This window comes from Agelaius phoeniceus, chromosome 6, assembly GCF_051311805.1.
Source record: "Agelaius phoeniceus isolate bAgePho1 chromosome 6, bAgePho1.hap1, whole genome shotgun sequence".
Taxonomy (NCBI): domain Eukaryota; kingdom Metazoa; phylum Chordata; class Aves; order Passeriformes; family Icteridae; genus Agelaius; species Agelaius phoeniceus.
The window spans coordinates 31873933-31890474 of record NC_135270.1 but is presented as its reverse complement, the minus strand read 5'-3'; the positions used below and the strand labels follow the sequence as shown (position 1 = coordinate 31890474).

At 36.4% G+C, this 16542-nt stretch overlaps 1 protein-coding gene across 5 annotated transcripts in view; it reads left to right on the top strand.

Annotated features, from left to right (window-relative positions):
• EIF2AK4 (eukaryotic translation initiation factor 2 alpha kinase 4) overlaps positions 1–16542 on the top strand; it is a 38373-nt gene that overhangs the window by 16191 nt on the left and 5640 nt on the right. For 3 of the 5 annotated variants that reach the window (XM_054634345.2, XM_077180345.1, XM_054634343.2), the window contains 18 exons: positions 106–185; positions 1937–2038; positions 2618–2668; positions 3677–3913; positions 4554–4629; positions 6263–6384; positions 6793–6842; positions 6926–7094; positions 7591–7707; positions 8121–8186; positions 8710–8880; positions 9484–9618; positions 9716–9823; positions 10574–10702; positions 12028–12114; positions 13392–13504; positions 15009–15067; positions 16132–16223. In XM_054634345.2, coding sequence (XP_054490320.2) covers positions 106–185; positions 1937–2038; positions 2618–2668; positions 3677–3913; positions 4554–4629; positions 6263–6384; positions 6793–6842; positions 6926–7094; positions 7591–7707; positions 8121–8186; positions 8710–8880; positions 9484–9618; positions 9716–9823; positions 10574–10702; positions 12028–12114; positions 13392–13504; positions 15009–15067; positions 16132–16223 — 1964 coding nt within the window. Of the gene's footprint in view, positions 1–105; positions 186–1936; positions 2039–2617; positions 2669–3676; positions 3914–4553; positions 4630–6262; positions 6385–6792; positions 6843–6925; positions 7095–7590; positions 7708–8120; positions 8187–8709; positions 8881–9483; positions 9619–9715; positions 9824–10573; positions 10703–12027; positions 12115–13391; positions 13505–15008; positions 15068–16131; positions 16224–16542 lie in introns of those variants that run through there. The other 2 variants (XR_008534413.2, XM_054634347.2) reach the window with 2 other exon arrangements.

The following is a 16542-nucleotide window of genomic DNA, read 5'->3' as shown; positions in this document are numbered from 1 at the left end:
GACTGCACTCCCACCTAGAGAACATGAACGAGCTTTTTCTTGATATGGATGCTGCATTTCTTTCTGACTTTCTTGAAACTGGTGCTCTCATCTTTTGCCACCTAGGTAACTTGACAGGGATGGTTGGCACCGCGCTGTATGTCAGCCCAGAGGTCCAAGGAAGCACTAAATCTACATACAATCAGGTATGATTGGAGTAGACTTAATGAAAAGGTAACAAGGAATCTAAGATGTGGCAGGTATGATTTGGGTCATTCCTCCTTGACAAGATGAATTCAGTGTGGAACAGCATGTCATTGACTCCTGTGCTAATCAGGGGAATTAAACATTCCTTCAAGAGGAAACCAAGGATAGAACGATGTGGGCAAGTCAATTGTTCTGCCTGTGCTTGATTATGACAAGATGCAAGCAACTTCAAGTTGAAAGCATGTAATGATACCTCTGTAACTGAATAGGATAGCAATCTTACCTTTTATATAGTATACATTATATTACCTTTAGTTAAGGTAATATAGTATAAACTGCTGTTCTGGATTTCTAGACTGTGATTGTGGGAGGTGAGGGTGTATTTTTTCCATCAAAGAGAATCCTGTTTATATGCAGAGACAAAGCAAGGAAATATTTTCAAAGTGGGAGTCATAGAATTATAGAATGGTTTAGGTTGAAAGGGACCCCAAAGCTTATCCAGTTCCAACACCCTGCCATGGGCAGGGACACCTTCCTCTAGACCAGGTTGCTTCAAGCCCCATCCAACCTGGCCTTGACCATTTCCAGAAATGGGGCATCCACAGCTTCTCTGAGCAACCTGTTCCACCCTCACAGTAAGATTTTTTTCCTAATATTCAGTCTAAACCTATCCTCTTTCATTTTAAAGCCATTATCCCTTGGCCTGTCACTCAGTGAGAGGGACTTGTAAAAAGTCCCTCTCTGTCATTCTTGTAGTTCCCTTGAGGTACTGAAAGGCTGATCTAAGGTCTCCATGGAACCTTCTCTCCAGGCTAAGCAATTCCAATTCTCTCAGCCTTTCCTCATGAGAGTGGTGCTCTGTTCCTTCAATCACCTTTGTGGCCCTCTCTGGACTTGTTCCATGTACTTGCTCTACCAGATCTATGTTCTCCTTATGGTGGGGGCCCAGAGCTGGATGCAGCACTCCAGGTGGGATAGCATGAGAGTGGAGTAGATTGAGAGAATCACCTCCTTAAGCTTGTTGATCACACTGCTTTTGATGCAGCACAGGATGTTTTTGCTTTTTGGGCTGTGAGTGTACTGACAGATCATGTTGAGAGTCCTGTCAGCCAACATCCCCATGTTCTTCTCATGGCTCCTCCTCTCAATCCATTTTCTGCCCAGCCTGTATTTGTGCTTGGAATTGCCCCAACCCATGTGCAGGACCTTGCACTTGGCCTTGTTGATCTTCATGAGGTTCACCCAGACCCACCTCTCCAGCCTGTCAAGATCCCTTTTGATGGCATCCCTTCCCTCCAGCGTGTCAACTGCACCACACAGCTCAGTGTCAGCACCAAACTTGCTGAGGCTGCTCTCAGTCCCACTGTCCATGTCACCAACAAAGATGTTAAACAGTGCCAGTCCCACTGCCTAACCCTGAGGAACATCTGCTCCTCACTTTGCTGTTAAGCTGCTGACCACAACTCAAGTGCAACCATCATTTATTCATAGCAGTGCTGTGATGATAGAAGGCTTTAAAGTCTACCAAATCTTAATGGATTGTGTCTTCTAACAAAAAAGCTTTAAAAATGGATAATAATAAAAACACACAAAAAGACAGAAAAACACACAAAAACACAGAAAAAAACCCAACCTTCTCTCCAGCTTTCAATTTAACCTAAATGTTTGTTGGGATTTTTTTGCTCTGCTATTTTTGTCTTCAGAGAATTGATAGGTACTACATACAAGTTTTCATTTTTTTCTTCTTTAGAAAGTGGACCTGTTCAGCCTAGGTATAATTTTCTTTGAAATGTGTTATCATCCTATGAATACTGCATCAGAAAGGATCTTTGTTCTTAGTCAGCTAAGGCTGGTAAGTACACAGCTATGAAATACGCTAATTCTATGCATCAAATAATTTGTTAAGAGAAGCAAAAGGATGCAAAATATAGCAAAAAATGTTGCCACAGGGAGTGCTCAAAAACAAGGTTTGTAAAACATATAATGAAAAGTGAAGAATACAATTTGAGCTGGTGCACTGACATTCCTTTAATGTACTGTGGATTCTAATGGTAATGCCATCAGTCTTGTTCTGTCTGTGAAATTAATTATTACATGTCAGATAAAGGAATCATCTCTTCAGTATACTTAGGTTTAGGCCTGGTGAGCCTTTCTCAGGAATAAGTTGCTATTTGTAGTTGGTAAATGCTTGTGGTTATGGGTTGTACTTTCATTGTACAAAACATCAAAGCTTTCATCCTCCTTTTAGCTCCTCAAATAAATTTAATTTGCCGTGTGGGGATTGATTTGTTTGTTTGGGATTTTTTTTTCATGGGCAATGGAAATGCTTTATTTCTCTGTTTAATATGTAGAACTTAAAAGTAAGACTAATCTGAGCAATCTGGACTGCTTGTTAAAATTCAAATGTGGATTTTGGTTTTTGTTTTGTTAGCCTGCGATTGTATTTCCTAAGGACTTTGATGAAGTCAAGCATGCAAAGCAGGTAATTTTGAATATATTTTAACTAGTAGATATTCCTTCTCAGAAAACATTGGTTATAATTTTTGCCTCTTAATTTCCCACTTAATTCCCCACCTAGTATTCTCTGCCAAGTTCTCATTACATTATATTAGAACAAAGGAAATAAAACCTCAAAAGAATACTCTGAGTTGACATGGAAATATATTTACCTACAGAATTCTCTGAGCACAGTCATGAACAAATTTAGAGTTCACTGGCACATCTTTAAAGCTCTGGGAGACAATTTTAACTTTTTATGCTCAGAGAAATGGCAGCTCAATTGTTTAACTTTTTACTTAAACTTTTTGAAAGAAATGTGTCACACAACAGAAGGAGATGTGCAAAAGCTCAGTTGGCTGCTCCAAGCTTGACAGAGCTGCCAAGAGCTGTTCTGGAGGCCTCCATGGCAGAGTAATGAAGTGATAAGGAGCAGTGCCATCTTTTCTGGACCATCTAGGTGGCTTTATCCTTGTGCTAATCAACTCTTTTGTTGACCATTAGTATTAACTTTTAGTGTGTTATGCTTTTAAAACACAATCTGCATGTTACTAGTACCATAAAACATTTCCATTTTGTACATTTTGCTGGAATATGCCAGGGAGATTCCTCCTACCCTGACACTTGTGCCTTTCAAATCTTTGATTTCATGCATGCAATTCTGCTTTTCCTCTTAACTTTCTCTTAATTTTGTTGATAAAGAGATGAGAGTTAGCATACCATGGAATAACAAAGGAAATACTGCATATTTTGTCATCCCAGGAGACACATTTCTAATAAGTTGTGTGGTTTAGTAAATTTTTTCAGATGATAATAAAAGATATTAATAATTTAGTAAGCAAATAATGTCCATGCCAAAGATTCAGATTCTGCTGGCTTTTCCCCTGTAGAGTCCTACAGTTTGTTATCAAATTGATATAACTACCAAGTTTGTTGCAAATACTGTTACCTTGCAAAATGTTTCTAATCTGTAAAATTTTGATTTAATTTGTAGAGATTGGTTATTACGTGGCTCCTGAACCATGATCCTGCAGCACGACCAACTGCTGTGGAGCTGTTAAAAAGTGAACATCTTCCACCACCCCAAATGGAAGAGTCTGAACTCCATGAAGTCCTCCACCACACCTTAGCAAACGTGGATGGCAAGGCCTACCGGACCATGATGAGTCAGATATTTGCACAGAGAATATCTCCAGCAATAGACTATACTTATGACAGTGATATGCTGAAGGTTTGTAGGTGTTCAGGGGAGGTGTGGGTTTGGCTTTTCCCTGTGTTGAATTTTTTAAAAATATGCTTATATGGGTAAGCATTTCTGTAGCATTTCTGAGTGCATTGCATTATCTCAATGCAATTCACTGTGCATTTCTGAGTGAATTGCATTATCTCAAGATTCACCTTTACATTGGTTCCCACTTAAAACTACAGTCTCTGCTGTGTGGGTTACAATAGCTGCTTCCCATTTGAGCCTTACATTCATTCTTCAGTGAAGAAACCAGCAGTGTTTGTTTGTAGCAGCTAGAGCTTTAAGCTTATGTCCAGATGATTACTTTCTTTACTCTGAATTCCTGTCAAATTAATGGTTGACTGGTTGTCAGCAGAAAATGTTGACCCTGATGCTTTCTAATTGATTTGATTTTTCTTAGTTTATCAGCTCTTGAATCTTTCTAAATCTAAAGAAATTAAAGGTAACACAGTACAATTATGCTACATATAGCTTTAGTTATTTTTTATTCTGTAAGCATTGCAGTTTTTTGTAGTGGGATGAGATAGCAGAATGTTTATTGCCTGTATTACATGGAATGATTGCCTACATGGAATGTTCATCACGTGTGAATTATATATGTACTTTTTATTTGTGATGGTTTCAGGGTAGTTTTTCTATTTGGGCAGCCAAGATACAGCAGCATGTATGTGACATTGTCAGCCGGATATTTAAAAGACACGGTGGGTGTGTTTACAAAAGTCATTCATTTCCTTTCTTGTGATTGAATGGATTTAAAAGAATGGAATGGATTTAAAAGAATGGAATGGATTTACTTCTGTAAGAGAAATCAGAAAACATGTTCAGTAGTTGATCATTTGACGTTTTTATGTTTTCTTCTGTTATTTTGTCATTCCAGTAATAGCTACTAATATAAAATCTGAATTATTTACATTTTCTACAGAAAGAAGAGTGAAAGTCTTAATTATATTTTTGAATGTACATGGTTGTTCTGATAAATCTGTATGAAGTTTTAGAGGCACAGCCTGTTACACAAAATTTGGATCTGAATGCCAGACTAGCTTTGTAGTGGGAGATCAGGCATCCATGGAGCACAGTAACCTCTTTTGAGCAGCCAGAATGGGAAGAGCATAAGGGAGAGTATGGAAACAAAGCAAGCATGTGGGGGTACTTCCAGTGATGTATTCTTGGAAATGCTTTGCTGTTCAGGAACTTCCTGAGCTGAAGCTGATGCCATGATATTTGATAGTCTCTCTTTTTCCTTTCCAGGAATTTATCCAGTCATTAATAATAGTATTCGCTTAAAATTATTTTTTGAGAAGGAAATTTATACAGCCACTGTCTCACTTGGAATGTTATAAATTTTGTTGTCTTACAGGTGTTCATGATACTATTTTATATAAAAATACTGAATTTTGAAATGGAAACTTTGCATTTTCCAAGTAAATCATAATCTGATTAAGCATGATCAAAATTTTGCAATACAAAAGAGTGAGAAGCTGCGAAATACAAAGTCAAGGATGGGTTTACCTCTCCCATTGCTCCTTAAAGCTTGACAGATTTGGGAAATTTTAAGGACTGAAATGTTTTCATGCTTTTGGAAAAAAATGGGGATTGGATATTTATTTCTTTCCATTAGATTGTGTCTGACATCTGTAATGGCTAGAAGAATTTCTTTCTGTCTGGGGCACTTCTTTTCTCGTTTAAAAGTTAATGTTGAGTTAAAATCTAATTGAGTTAATCTTAAATAAATTTTCTAGTGATTCTCAATCAAATATTAAAACAGGAAACAATTTTTCAGTAATAAGTGGTATTATTAATATTTAGGTTTCAGTGAAGATTGGATTTATGCAGATAGATGGTTGCAAAATATAGCCAGGAAAAGAAAGGTATTCATGAGGTTTTAAAAATGAAACACAAACACTTCTAGTATGTTTTTGAGACAGAGGATGCAACATGTCTGAACAAAATTTGTTCTATATGGAAATGTCTCTAGACCAAAGCAGTACTTGTTACTGGTAACTGCAGAGTTTCTCATCTGTTTCATATGCCTGCTTTTGTGAAAGGTGGTGTTTAAAGAGGGAGGGCAAGGTAAAGATTCTGCTGGGCTGTGGAATTGGCAGTTCTCTCTTCTGTGGCATCCCTGCTGAGCCCAAGAAGCATGCAACATAGGCATGAAACAAAATTTTACATTCTTTCTTTAAATATGGAAGAGGAAAGTCCATTAAGGACATTTAATGTAATTTTTTCACTTATAGATTGACGTAATTATGCCCTGCAAGGGTGTTCATGAACTTGTAAAAAGCAGGTGTTCTTCTGAAATGAGAGATAATAGTGTTTTCTGGTTTTGTGCAGGAGCCATCAAGCTGCATACTCCACTGCTGATGCCCAGAAATAAGAAACTATATGAGCATAATGAAGCTTCATATTTCATGGATCACAGTGGGATGCTGGTAATGCTTCCTTATGACCTCAGAGTAAGTAGCATCATCTCTGCAGGCAAAGCTTCAGAGGGTTTGGAGGGTGCTGTGGTAGAATTTGGTTTAAGCTTACATTTCTTTTGGCTGCTGAAGTAGTGTATCTTTCAATGTCTGTTCTTGTTCTCCTGGGTTCTGTACTCCTCCTCTTGACAGCTGGAGCCCTGACCACATTTTGAAGAAATAGCATTTGTTTGTTTGTTTTTTTTAACATAGGTGAAAATAATGTTTTCATTTAAAACTCGCAGCAGGATGGTTAGATTAATACTACTTGGCTATGTCAGGTGTTTTAGGTATTACACTTGGGAGAGTACAAGTGTAACTACACAGTATAATTCATCTCTAGTTGCAGAGCTCAGTCAAACCAACTGTTTGGTTTCAACAATTTTCATGTATTTTGTTTTTCAGATTCCTTTTGCAAGATTTGTAGCTAGAAATAACATATCAAACTTGAAAAGGTAAGAGATGTAGGGGTGACACTTAGCACTGATTTGACAGTGACTTCTGAAGAGGCTGATTCATTGTTCAATGTTTCCTTTAGATACTGTATAGAGCGAGTTTTCAGACCTCGGAAGTTAGACCGCTGTCATCCCAAAGAACTCCTAGAATGTGCATTTGACATCATTACATCTACTGGAAATAGCTTTTTGCCTATAGCAGAAACAATTTATGCAATTTCAGAAATCATTCAAGAATTTTCAGTGCTACAGGTAGATTCTCTATAATCAGCCTCTTTCCTCTCTTTTCCACCCAAAATTTTAATTTAACTCAATAATAAGTTCGATGTGTTGTAAAAGGATACTTCCTTTAACTTTAAGCTGTACAGAACTATTTTCACATTTAATCTATAGTCACTTACAGAACACTGTCATAAAAGATGTGTTTCCTAGGTAAACTTAAAATGAAGCATAGGTTTATGTGCAAAGGAAAGAACTGAATCCTTTATGGTACCATTGAAATAATGTCTTTCTTCTGTCAGACAAGTGATTACTGTAGAATGGGACAAGACTTGCCATGCTTTAGTTAAAGATGAAAGGTAAGGTAGTGAAAGAAGTGGTTTGAAGTTAATTTTGACCTATTATTATTATTAAATGTATAGGAAGCCTCTTTGTTTTGTGGGGGTTGGGTTTTTTTTAAGAAAACAGAATGCAAGTAAAACTTGGCTTTTTCATTCTTTCTTCCTTTTTTTTATTTATGCTTTGCTAGGAAAGAAATTACAGTATTTATCTGAACCACACTGCCTTACTGAAAGCTATACTTTTGCACTGTGGGATACCAGAGGACAAACTCAATCAAGTCTACATCATTCTCTATGATGCTGTGGTAAGGCATTAGTTATTAACCTATCCTCTGTAATCATCTCTGTAGAATATTCTATTTTGTGGGGCTGTCTCTAAAAATGAATAACAGCCCATTGCCAGCCTAAACAGGAGTATACTCTTGATACATAAAAAGGTTGGCTTTGGGCTGTAAATGTAGATTAATTACTTTCTTGTTACTTCTGGATTGGGATGGTTTAAGATGATTCTTGAATGTGTATTAATGAGAGAATTATTCACCTGTCTAATCAAGAACTGACAGGCTAGTCAATAAAAACATTTAAAAATTAAATTAAAAATGTATTTTAATAGGTCTTTTATACTTTATAAGCACAGAATATAAGTGAAATTAATTTGAATAATTACAGTAATGCATTAAACACAATCAAATGTTTATTTAATCTGTTTTTCTTGTAGACTGAAAAGCTAACTAAAAGAGAAGTAGAAGCCAAGTTCTGTAATCTTTCTCTCACATCATCTAGTGTAAGTGATCTTAATTCAGTCCTAATTTCCCTGTAATTTGCCATAAGTCAGAAATATTTTATTTTCTTTGTAATTTAATCAACCAGAGGAAGAAAAATAACCTGTTACATGTGCTGTTCAGGTCAATCCCTTTGCAAGTGGTCTTTGTTCTCTGTTCTCTCTGAAAGTCAGTATTGCAGCTTGGTTCTCTAAACATGTGGAAACTAATAAAGGGTAAATGGAATACTACAGAGAGGTATTTAATAAAGAAAACTGAGAGGAACTTTTAAAAAAACTTCTCTGCAAACGTTGAATGTGCGTAGAGTTGAAGGTAACTTCTGGGTAGTCAGAGACTTGTGTCTGCCTATTATTTTCCTCAACTCTACTATGTAAAAACAGTCTGCTAGCCAAAACAAACAAAAAAGGCACATGTCTTACTCCCATAATTAGAAAGTCAGATATTTTTCTTGTTTTCAGATGGGACCTATTATGAATGTTGTATGTGTTGCTATGTATGCTTGTAATTTTATTTTTTTGTTTTTAGCTTTCTCGACTCTATAAATTCATTGAGCAGAAGGGAGAAGCAAGTAATGTATTTCCCTTTCTAAACACAATGATAAAACAAAAGCCAAGTGTCACTCAGCTGTTGAAGCATGGCATGAAGGATTTAGAGGAAATCATTGGTCTGTTAAAGCAACTGGGAATAAAACTTCAGGTTTGTAAAATGCTCTGCTAATAAATTAATGGAATTACAGGGCTGCTGTGCATTGTAATATGCCAAGAAATAAAGATATTTTAGAACAGAAAAAGCATGTGCAAGTGTCTTGATGGCAAATAATACTGAATTGATACTTCTTCCTTTTTTTTCCCCTTTTTTTCCCCTTTTTTTTTTTCTTTATTAAAGATGCATTTTAAAAATAAGACCTCTTCTAGTCAGAAGGCTCTGGCTTAACTTTTCTAATGACACTCAAACTTTTTTCCTTTCTCCACCCAAGACTGAAGGCATTACTTAGAGCATAAAAGAGGGGATTTAATAAATTTTGAAACAAACTGTAAATATTTTAAAAAGACAGAAATCTAATGACTTCTAAAGGCCTCCACCTTCCTTGAAGCTTGCTGTTTGGGTTTTGTGCTACAGGTTTCTTGAGATGCTGTAAGAATAAAGCACCTTTAATTTCCTTATTTTTCACTGTATTTTAAATTTTTGGAGATAAGGAATGTTTCCATAGATCTTCCTTATGTAAAAGCAATGTTTTAAATCCATGCTGCTAACAGGAAATTAAATATATATGTGCACATATTTGTTTTTATTTTACAGATCTCTATAAATCTGGGACTAGTTTACAAAATACAGCAGCACAATGGTATTATCTTTCAGTTTATAGCATACATCAAAAGAAGACAAAGAACTGTGCCTGAAATTCTTGCTGCAGGAGGCAGATATGATCATCTGGTATGTGCTTATCTCTTCTAGTAAGTTTTGATTTTTTTTAACCCATTTTGCCAAGATAACTAACTGGTCTTCCATTCTGTTTTTTTCTTGTCTTGAGATTCCACAGTTTAGAGGGCCACAGACAGTAGGACCAGTTCCTTCAGCTGTTGGAGTCAGCATAGCTATAGATAAAATAACTGCTGCTGTTTCCAGTGTGGAGGATTCTGTAAGTCTTTTTTGGGAAGTGGGGAATTTGTTTACTTCTGACAGTTCAATAACCTAATTGTAGCTAGAGATGGACAAAAAATAAGATGTTCAGATATGTTCCAAAATAATACTGTACTGAAATAGAAGGCAGACATCAAGATGACCTGTGTTCTTTTGTGTTTCTCTACATAGAACTATTTATTAAATGAGAATTAAGGGAAGACAGGATCTTCAGGCTTACACCATTTTATTTTTAATTTAATGAGATGTTTTTCTCAGACTGTGTATTCTTTCAGATGGAAGAGTACAACTGTAGATATTTAGTGTTATTTTTCCTCTACTACCTCTCCCTTTATCGAAGTATAGAAGATAGACATGGAAAGAAACTTCAAGAATATTGACTACTTTGTACAGTGTCACACATCATCACTTGGTTGTGAAATGTGTATTTTATTCTCTTTTCTCTATAAGAATAAATTAACCTTGGCAAGGATAGTGGGAAGGAAGGAACAGAGTAGGCAGGGATACTTGGCAGGTTAGTCTGTGGAGGTGCTTTGCATCGAAGATTGAGCTTCAGGGACTTTCAGACAGACTTAGGTGGCTTGTAGCTCTCAAAACAGGTGGATCTAATCCCTTTTTTGCTTTTTAAGGTGATGCATTTTGGCAAATGTTGGAATATTTGTCCATCTTTATAACCTTAGCTACCTTATGGAGGGGGAAAGGTGGTCTTGTGACTAATATTGTCTCCTTGATTTTACTTTCCCTTCAGGTTTCTGTCAGCTCATGTGACCTGCTGGTTGTAAGTGTTGGTCAGATGTCAATGGGTAGAGCTATCAACATTGTTCAGAAATTCTGGACTGCAGGAATTCCAGCTGAAATAATGTATGACTGGTCCCAGGTAGAATTTTTTATCTCCATGTGTTAACTGTATTATTGTTCTCCAATTTAGTGCAGACTGAAACCATACTTTTTTGGGGTATTTTTCTGTTTTTATTGAGGTGGAGGCTCATAATACTGAGCATGTAGGGTGCTATTCAGATACAGTAATGTCAAGAAAGTCTCAATGGCTTTGCAGCATTCCTCCAGAGTATTTAAAAGTGTGAAGAAGGATCCCTCCTATTAATAAATTTAATACTTAATAGGGGGTACATAAGAACAGAACAGTAGCATCAACTTTTAAATAGCCAGATGGCCAAAGACACTCAGGTACAGAGGGAATATTGACATTGTTTTACTGTTAGAAATCCAGTTTAGCAAACTGAGCTACTAGATGTAGTCCTTGAAGAGATGTGTAGTAGGAGGGGAAGAGAGAGTGGCAAGCTGAGCTGGGCCCATTTATGTCCAGCTGAAAGCAAACAGAGCTGTAGCCAGCACTGCTTCACTGGAATGTAGTGAGCTACATGGCAACACTGAAGTCCCTTTTAGAGGTGATGGCACTTACTTAAGGATTCTGAGTCTGCTTCACCTTCAAGTGTCCCAGTTTGTGACTAACAAGAGAGAGACTGCGGTTGCCCATTACACATCATGTGCTGCAGGGCAGGAAGCTTTGAGCTCATTCAGTTTGCCTGACTTTTTTGTAATTATTTTGCCATAAAATTTCCAATCATTTCAGTCCCTTGGGACTAAAAATTCTAGATTATATACTTTTCCTATGATCACGTAGGCTGGAGTTTCTTGGTTTGGGGTTGTTTGTTTTGTTTGTTTGTTTGATCCATAAGGAATGACTGTTTGATCAGTTCTTGCCTCTGTCTAATGCTGTCCTGCAAGCAGTGCTGAGTGAGTCAGCATAGCCTTGGTTTTACAGGAAGCCAGCTGGAGTCAGCTTTAGTGGCAGACCTCCGGCCACGCAGGACTGAAAGCTGCAGGCAGCAGGGTGGTGTCTGTCTGCCTGATGCCACACTGCACATTTTTAGTTACTTGAACTCTGCACTTCTAGTCTAGGTAGCCCTTCTGTGTGGGAACCTGGGCTGCAGGACCTAGGCATTGTCTCTATCCAAGCATAGACTTTGATTTCAATTTTAGCAAGCCTTGGGTGGATAAATACATGCATAATGAAGTTTCATCTGCTCAAGTTGTTAATAAAGCTTTTCTCTCTCTGAAGTTGTGTGACTGTTGTATATCAAGTTATTTTATTAAAGACAGGAGACTGATTGATTACTTAATTGGTCATTTTATAAGATGTCAAATTAATGTCCCGTTCCCCTTCTTTTGTTCTCACTTTAGTCCCAGGAAGAACTGCAGGAATACTGCAGGTGCTCTGGGATTACATATGTGGCTCTGGTGTCAGAGAAAGAAGGAAGTCATGTGAAGGTAAGCATGGGACCAGGGCATGCTTTATAGTGTTTCAGATTTATACTCTGTTCTACTTTTTTTTTAAGGTCATTAATACAATGTAAATTATACTTAAATAAGTGGAGTTGAGGTAAATACAGTTTTGGTTGTTAAGTCATAGAAATGTTTTTCTGAACAATTTCAACATTTTAAACGTTTTTTATCCCTGTATAACACTGCTATTCACAGACCTCCTTCCCTCTAGGAAAGTCCAAAAACTATTGCAAACATTGCTTGACAGTGCCATCGATGGTTTAGCATGGAAAAAGGTTTCTCTTGTCTCTGACTTTCTTAAATCTACAAAATGAATTTGTTGACTTAACAATCTTTGCAGTTGGTTTCTTTTCATGTTACAAAATAAATACAACTCAAACGTAAATCTAAAAAAATCAGTGTAGTTCCAACAGTCAGTCAGAACCACACTCTTCACCTCTATAAACTCAGATTAGGATGCAAAGACTGGACTTTATCACAATATGAATGTACTCTGTTCTTCTGTACTCTTGCAGCCTGTGGTTCTGGTATCTTTGGTTTTCTGAAGTTAAAAGTTTTAAAATATTCTGGATCATTAGAGAAAAGATCATTATTTTTTGAACAAAGATTCATTTTTTGACTGAAAAAAATACTAACCATTTGACAGCATATGGCACGAACAGCCAATGTGCCTTTCTAAAACATTTTTCTTATTCACTCTGTTACTGTAACAGCAATAATTGCAAGAATAAGTAAACCTTGGTGATGACACAGTGATATTTCAAAGTCCTCTACAAGCCTATTGTAGAGTGTTCTTTTAAATATGGCTTTATTGAAGCAAAACCAATAAAGGAGATGTTAATGAGGTGAATGGTGTTGTTGCTGATTAACCTCTTGCCAATAAAGATGGTGCAGATTCCTAAGTTTTGAATGTTTGAGTTAACTCTTGCAAATTGAAAGGCAAGTTTTATTCTAATATAATTATTTGAATAAAAATATTAATAATATGATACTTAAAATTATAAACCATTGTTTAGAACTTGATTATCACATTAGATGCAGGGAGCCAACCTTGCTTTGGGAATGCAGAATAAATCAGTAATTGGCAGAAAAAAATCTGATCAAAGATTTAATTGGCAGTGATTGACTGGTAATAATAGCTTCCTACCTGACTCTTTCACCTTTAATGGGTGAAATAGTTTGGTTTTGATTAAGTTTGATAAGTTTATTTGTATGCCATTTTAAGAATCAACAATCTTAAGACCCATTGAACTACATCATAGGTGAAATCCTTTGAGAAAGACAGGCAGACAGAGAAAAGGATTTTGGAGTCTGACTTAGTAGATCACCTGATCCAGAAACTGAAATTGAAAATCGGTGACGAAAGATGCAGTAGGTAAGCGGTATAATGTGTCAATAATGTGGATAGTCTAAATCAGAAGTGAATATATGTTTGTACATGCTGAGTTAAACCTTAATTTTACTTGGTAAAGAAATTGCTGAATTTCTTTTGAGGGGAAAAGAAAGCAAAAGGTTTTGTTACAGAATTGTATTGAGATTAAGAAAGAAACTGATTTCCCTAGCTGCTGCTACATTCACACATCCATAGTGCTTCATAAATTAAAAGGTCACACAGTTACCCCAAAGCTGCTAGAACAGCAGTACTTTTTGTCTGGCAGTCTGCAAGTTCCTGTTACTGAGCAGAAGTCCATTACTTTTGTGTACTGTGTAATCAAAGAATTAAAGCAGCAAATCCCTTTCATTCTGAAACAGTATTGGTATGATGAAATGAAGGTGTAACTCTTGCACTTCTGTATGCTCTGATGGCACAAGTGAAAGTAACACCTGACAAAGACTTGAGGTACACAGGAAAACCCCTTCATCCTGGCTTCATTGAAATTACTATTTACAGTCACCAGTGGAAGTTAGTACAGAAATGACAGGACTAGTTAGTAGAGAAATGTACTGCTCAAGCACTGCAGCTGTCACTTACACATAGCCCCCTGTAAATCTGTAATTATACATGCATCCAGATATATTTGTATGTATGCACTGACAGCGGGAATAGACATGCATTAGTCACACAAAGTAGAATCTTAACAGATTTGCCATCCAGTTTTTCTGACTAGGCTTAACAATAAAGGAAATCATTAAGCTTGGAAATACTGAAATCAAGCATAGTTTATACAAGCAGTTGATGTTTCCTGCTATTCACCTCTCATTCTCCTTTTTCGGGCCTCAGCCATTCTTAGTATTTTATTTTGCAACTAACCTGATCCTCAGGTGCTTTGTGACAGATCTACTAGAAGCTGTGAAAGAAAATCATTCTTTCAAAAAGTTACCTTATTTCTAAATCCTGAAAGCAGAATAGAAAAACCCTTGCATGGTACCACTAAACAGAGAAATGCAATAGCTGATTGTAATAGCCCTGGGAAATTTCTCTTTTAATGAATTTCTGAATGTGGAAAGTAAAGGTATCCAAACTAACTATTGAAGACTTCTTTGAATATGTGTGCTCTTAAGTATAAATACGACTTTTATACTTTAGTATTATGTCACAGAAACCTGTGAGAAGCAGATTAAATTAATAATTCAGAGAGAATACTCTAAGAATATATTTTTGTGTTAGGCTATAAATCACTCTTGTATGATAGGGAGGATGTTTTTGTATCCATAGGGAGCATTGCTTCTAGACCTGATTTTAAATGTAATTTTGTATGGTTTCTTGACAGTTCCTGAATAAATTGATTCATGAATAATAAATGTGTGCTGGGGACTATCTGCAGACTTCTTTATCTGTTGGAATTAAGTTTAACTATCTATGATAATCTGAAACTACTGTCTTATTACAGTATTTCTTTATAATTGTATCTTCCTTAACTGTCTTTGTTTATTTTTAGAGAAACCGCAGATAATCTTTCAATACCAAATCAAAAAGGATCATTTACTAATATTTCAGGTATTTAATATCTAGTTACAGAACATACAAACTAACTGTTCCTCTTTCTGCTCAAAAACTGGTTTTTAGGAGAATAGTACCAAAGGCAAAATAAGAAAATGTTTTATAGCAGAGCTCTGATTAGAGGCACTGCCTCCTAATCTCAGATATTGTTCCAACTGATTTTAAACAGACTTTTTCTCCAAACTAAGTGCTCAGACCAATGGGCAGAATATTCTCCATACAAGCATTCATTGATGCAGTAATTGAAGAGGCTGGGAAAGCCAAAATTCGCCAAATTTCGTAGCTGAGGAGAAATTTAAGTGTCATCTTGATGAAAAATAACTTGATCTGTGATTGTTAAAATATTGAGACCAAATGAAAATGCTTTTCCCTTTCTAGCTGTGGATATGCATTCCTTATTCTGATAAGTTTGTAACTAAAGAATAATATTAAGTGCTTACTTTGTGGCTAAAGTTTGGCATTTTTGCATCTTGTTTTATTGAGCACTGATACAGTGTGTGATGGTGGTGATTCTTCAAGAAACACTTCACACAGACACACTTTGGCATAATAGGGAGGGAAAGAGGCCATGTTTAACTTGGCGGGTTGGTTGTGTGTGTGTGTGACTACCAGAAGTGGAAATTTGGATTTCAAAATAAGCCATTTCAAATGGTAATTTTTGTTATTTGGAGAAGCTGGTGTTTATTGTTCATTTTGTCAGTGATTCTGTTACGGGACTGAGCATTAAGCAGTCACCTCATTCTTGTAATGGCTTTTTTTGATATTAGGTGCTCTGCATTCCTTTGTGAAATTACGAAAGTCATTTGGAACCTTTTCTTAGTTTCAGGGAACAGTGATGTAAAATACCAAATTTCTTAGTCTTAACAACCAGTCCATCAAAGTCGTGAGTGTTTGAGAATTTATGTGCACATCTCATTGTCCTGTCAGATTTTGGAGGTTTTCAGCAGTTTTTTAATCCCTGTACTACAATGATTTTAGCATAGTATTTGTGTATTTTCTGTTTCTTGATACTTGTTGTATAAAGAAATACTATGAACTAAAATGATGTGTTTGCATTTCAGGTGTGTTTGAATCACATGGGACAGTGCCTAACGTTAGTGTTATAGCCCCTGAAAAATTGTCTTCCAGTGCCAGGCGGCGTCAAGAAATTCAGGTACACACACATCAAATAAGTATTCAGAAGTGATCCTTAGAAGTTAAGGAATGGTATAATTCATACTTCATTATCACCTAACTTAAACAAATTCATCCTGTTTGTTCTTTATTCATAAATTAGACTAGGAACAACACAGGTGGTTGAAGGCAAATACCACTCTTTCTAACAGTTTGGATTTTAGGGATTATCTGTGACATCAGCTATCATTGTGCGTGCATACTAAAATACTTTTCTAGGAGCTGTTGGTTCTGGAACTTCCCTTTTGTTTTTCTTCCTCCCTAAATGCTGAAGTGTGTTAAAGGTTGTCATGGTTTAA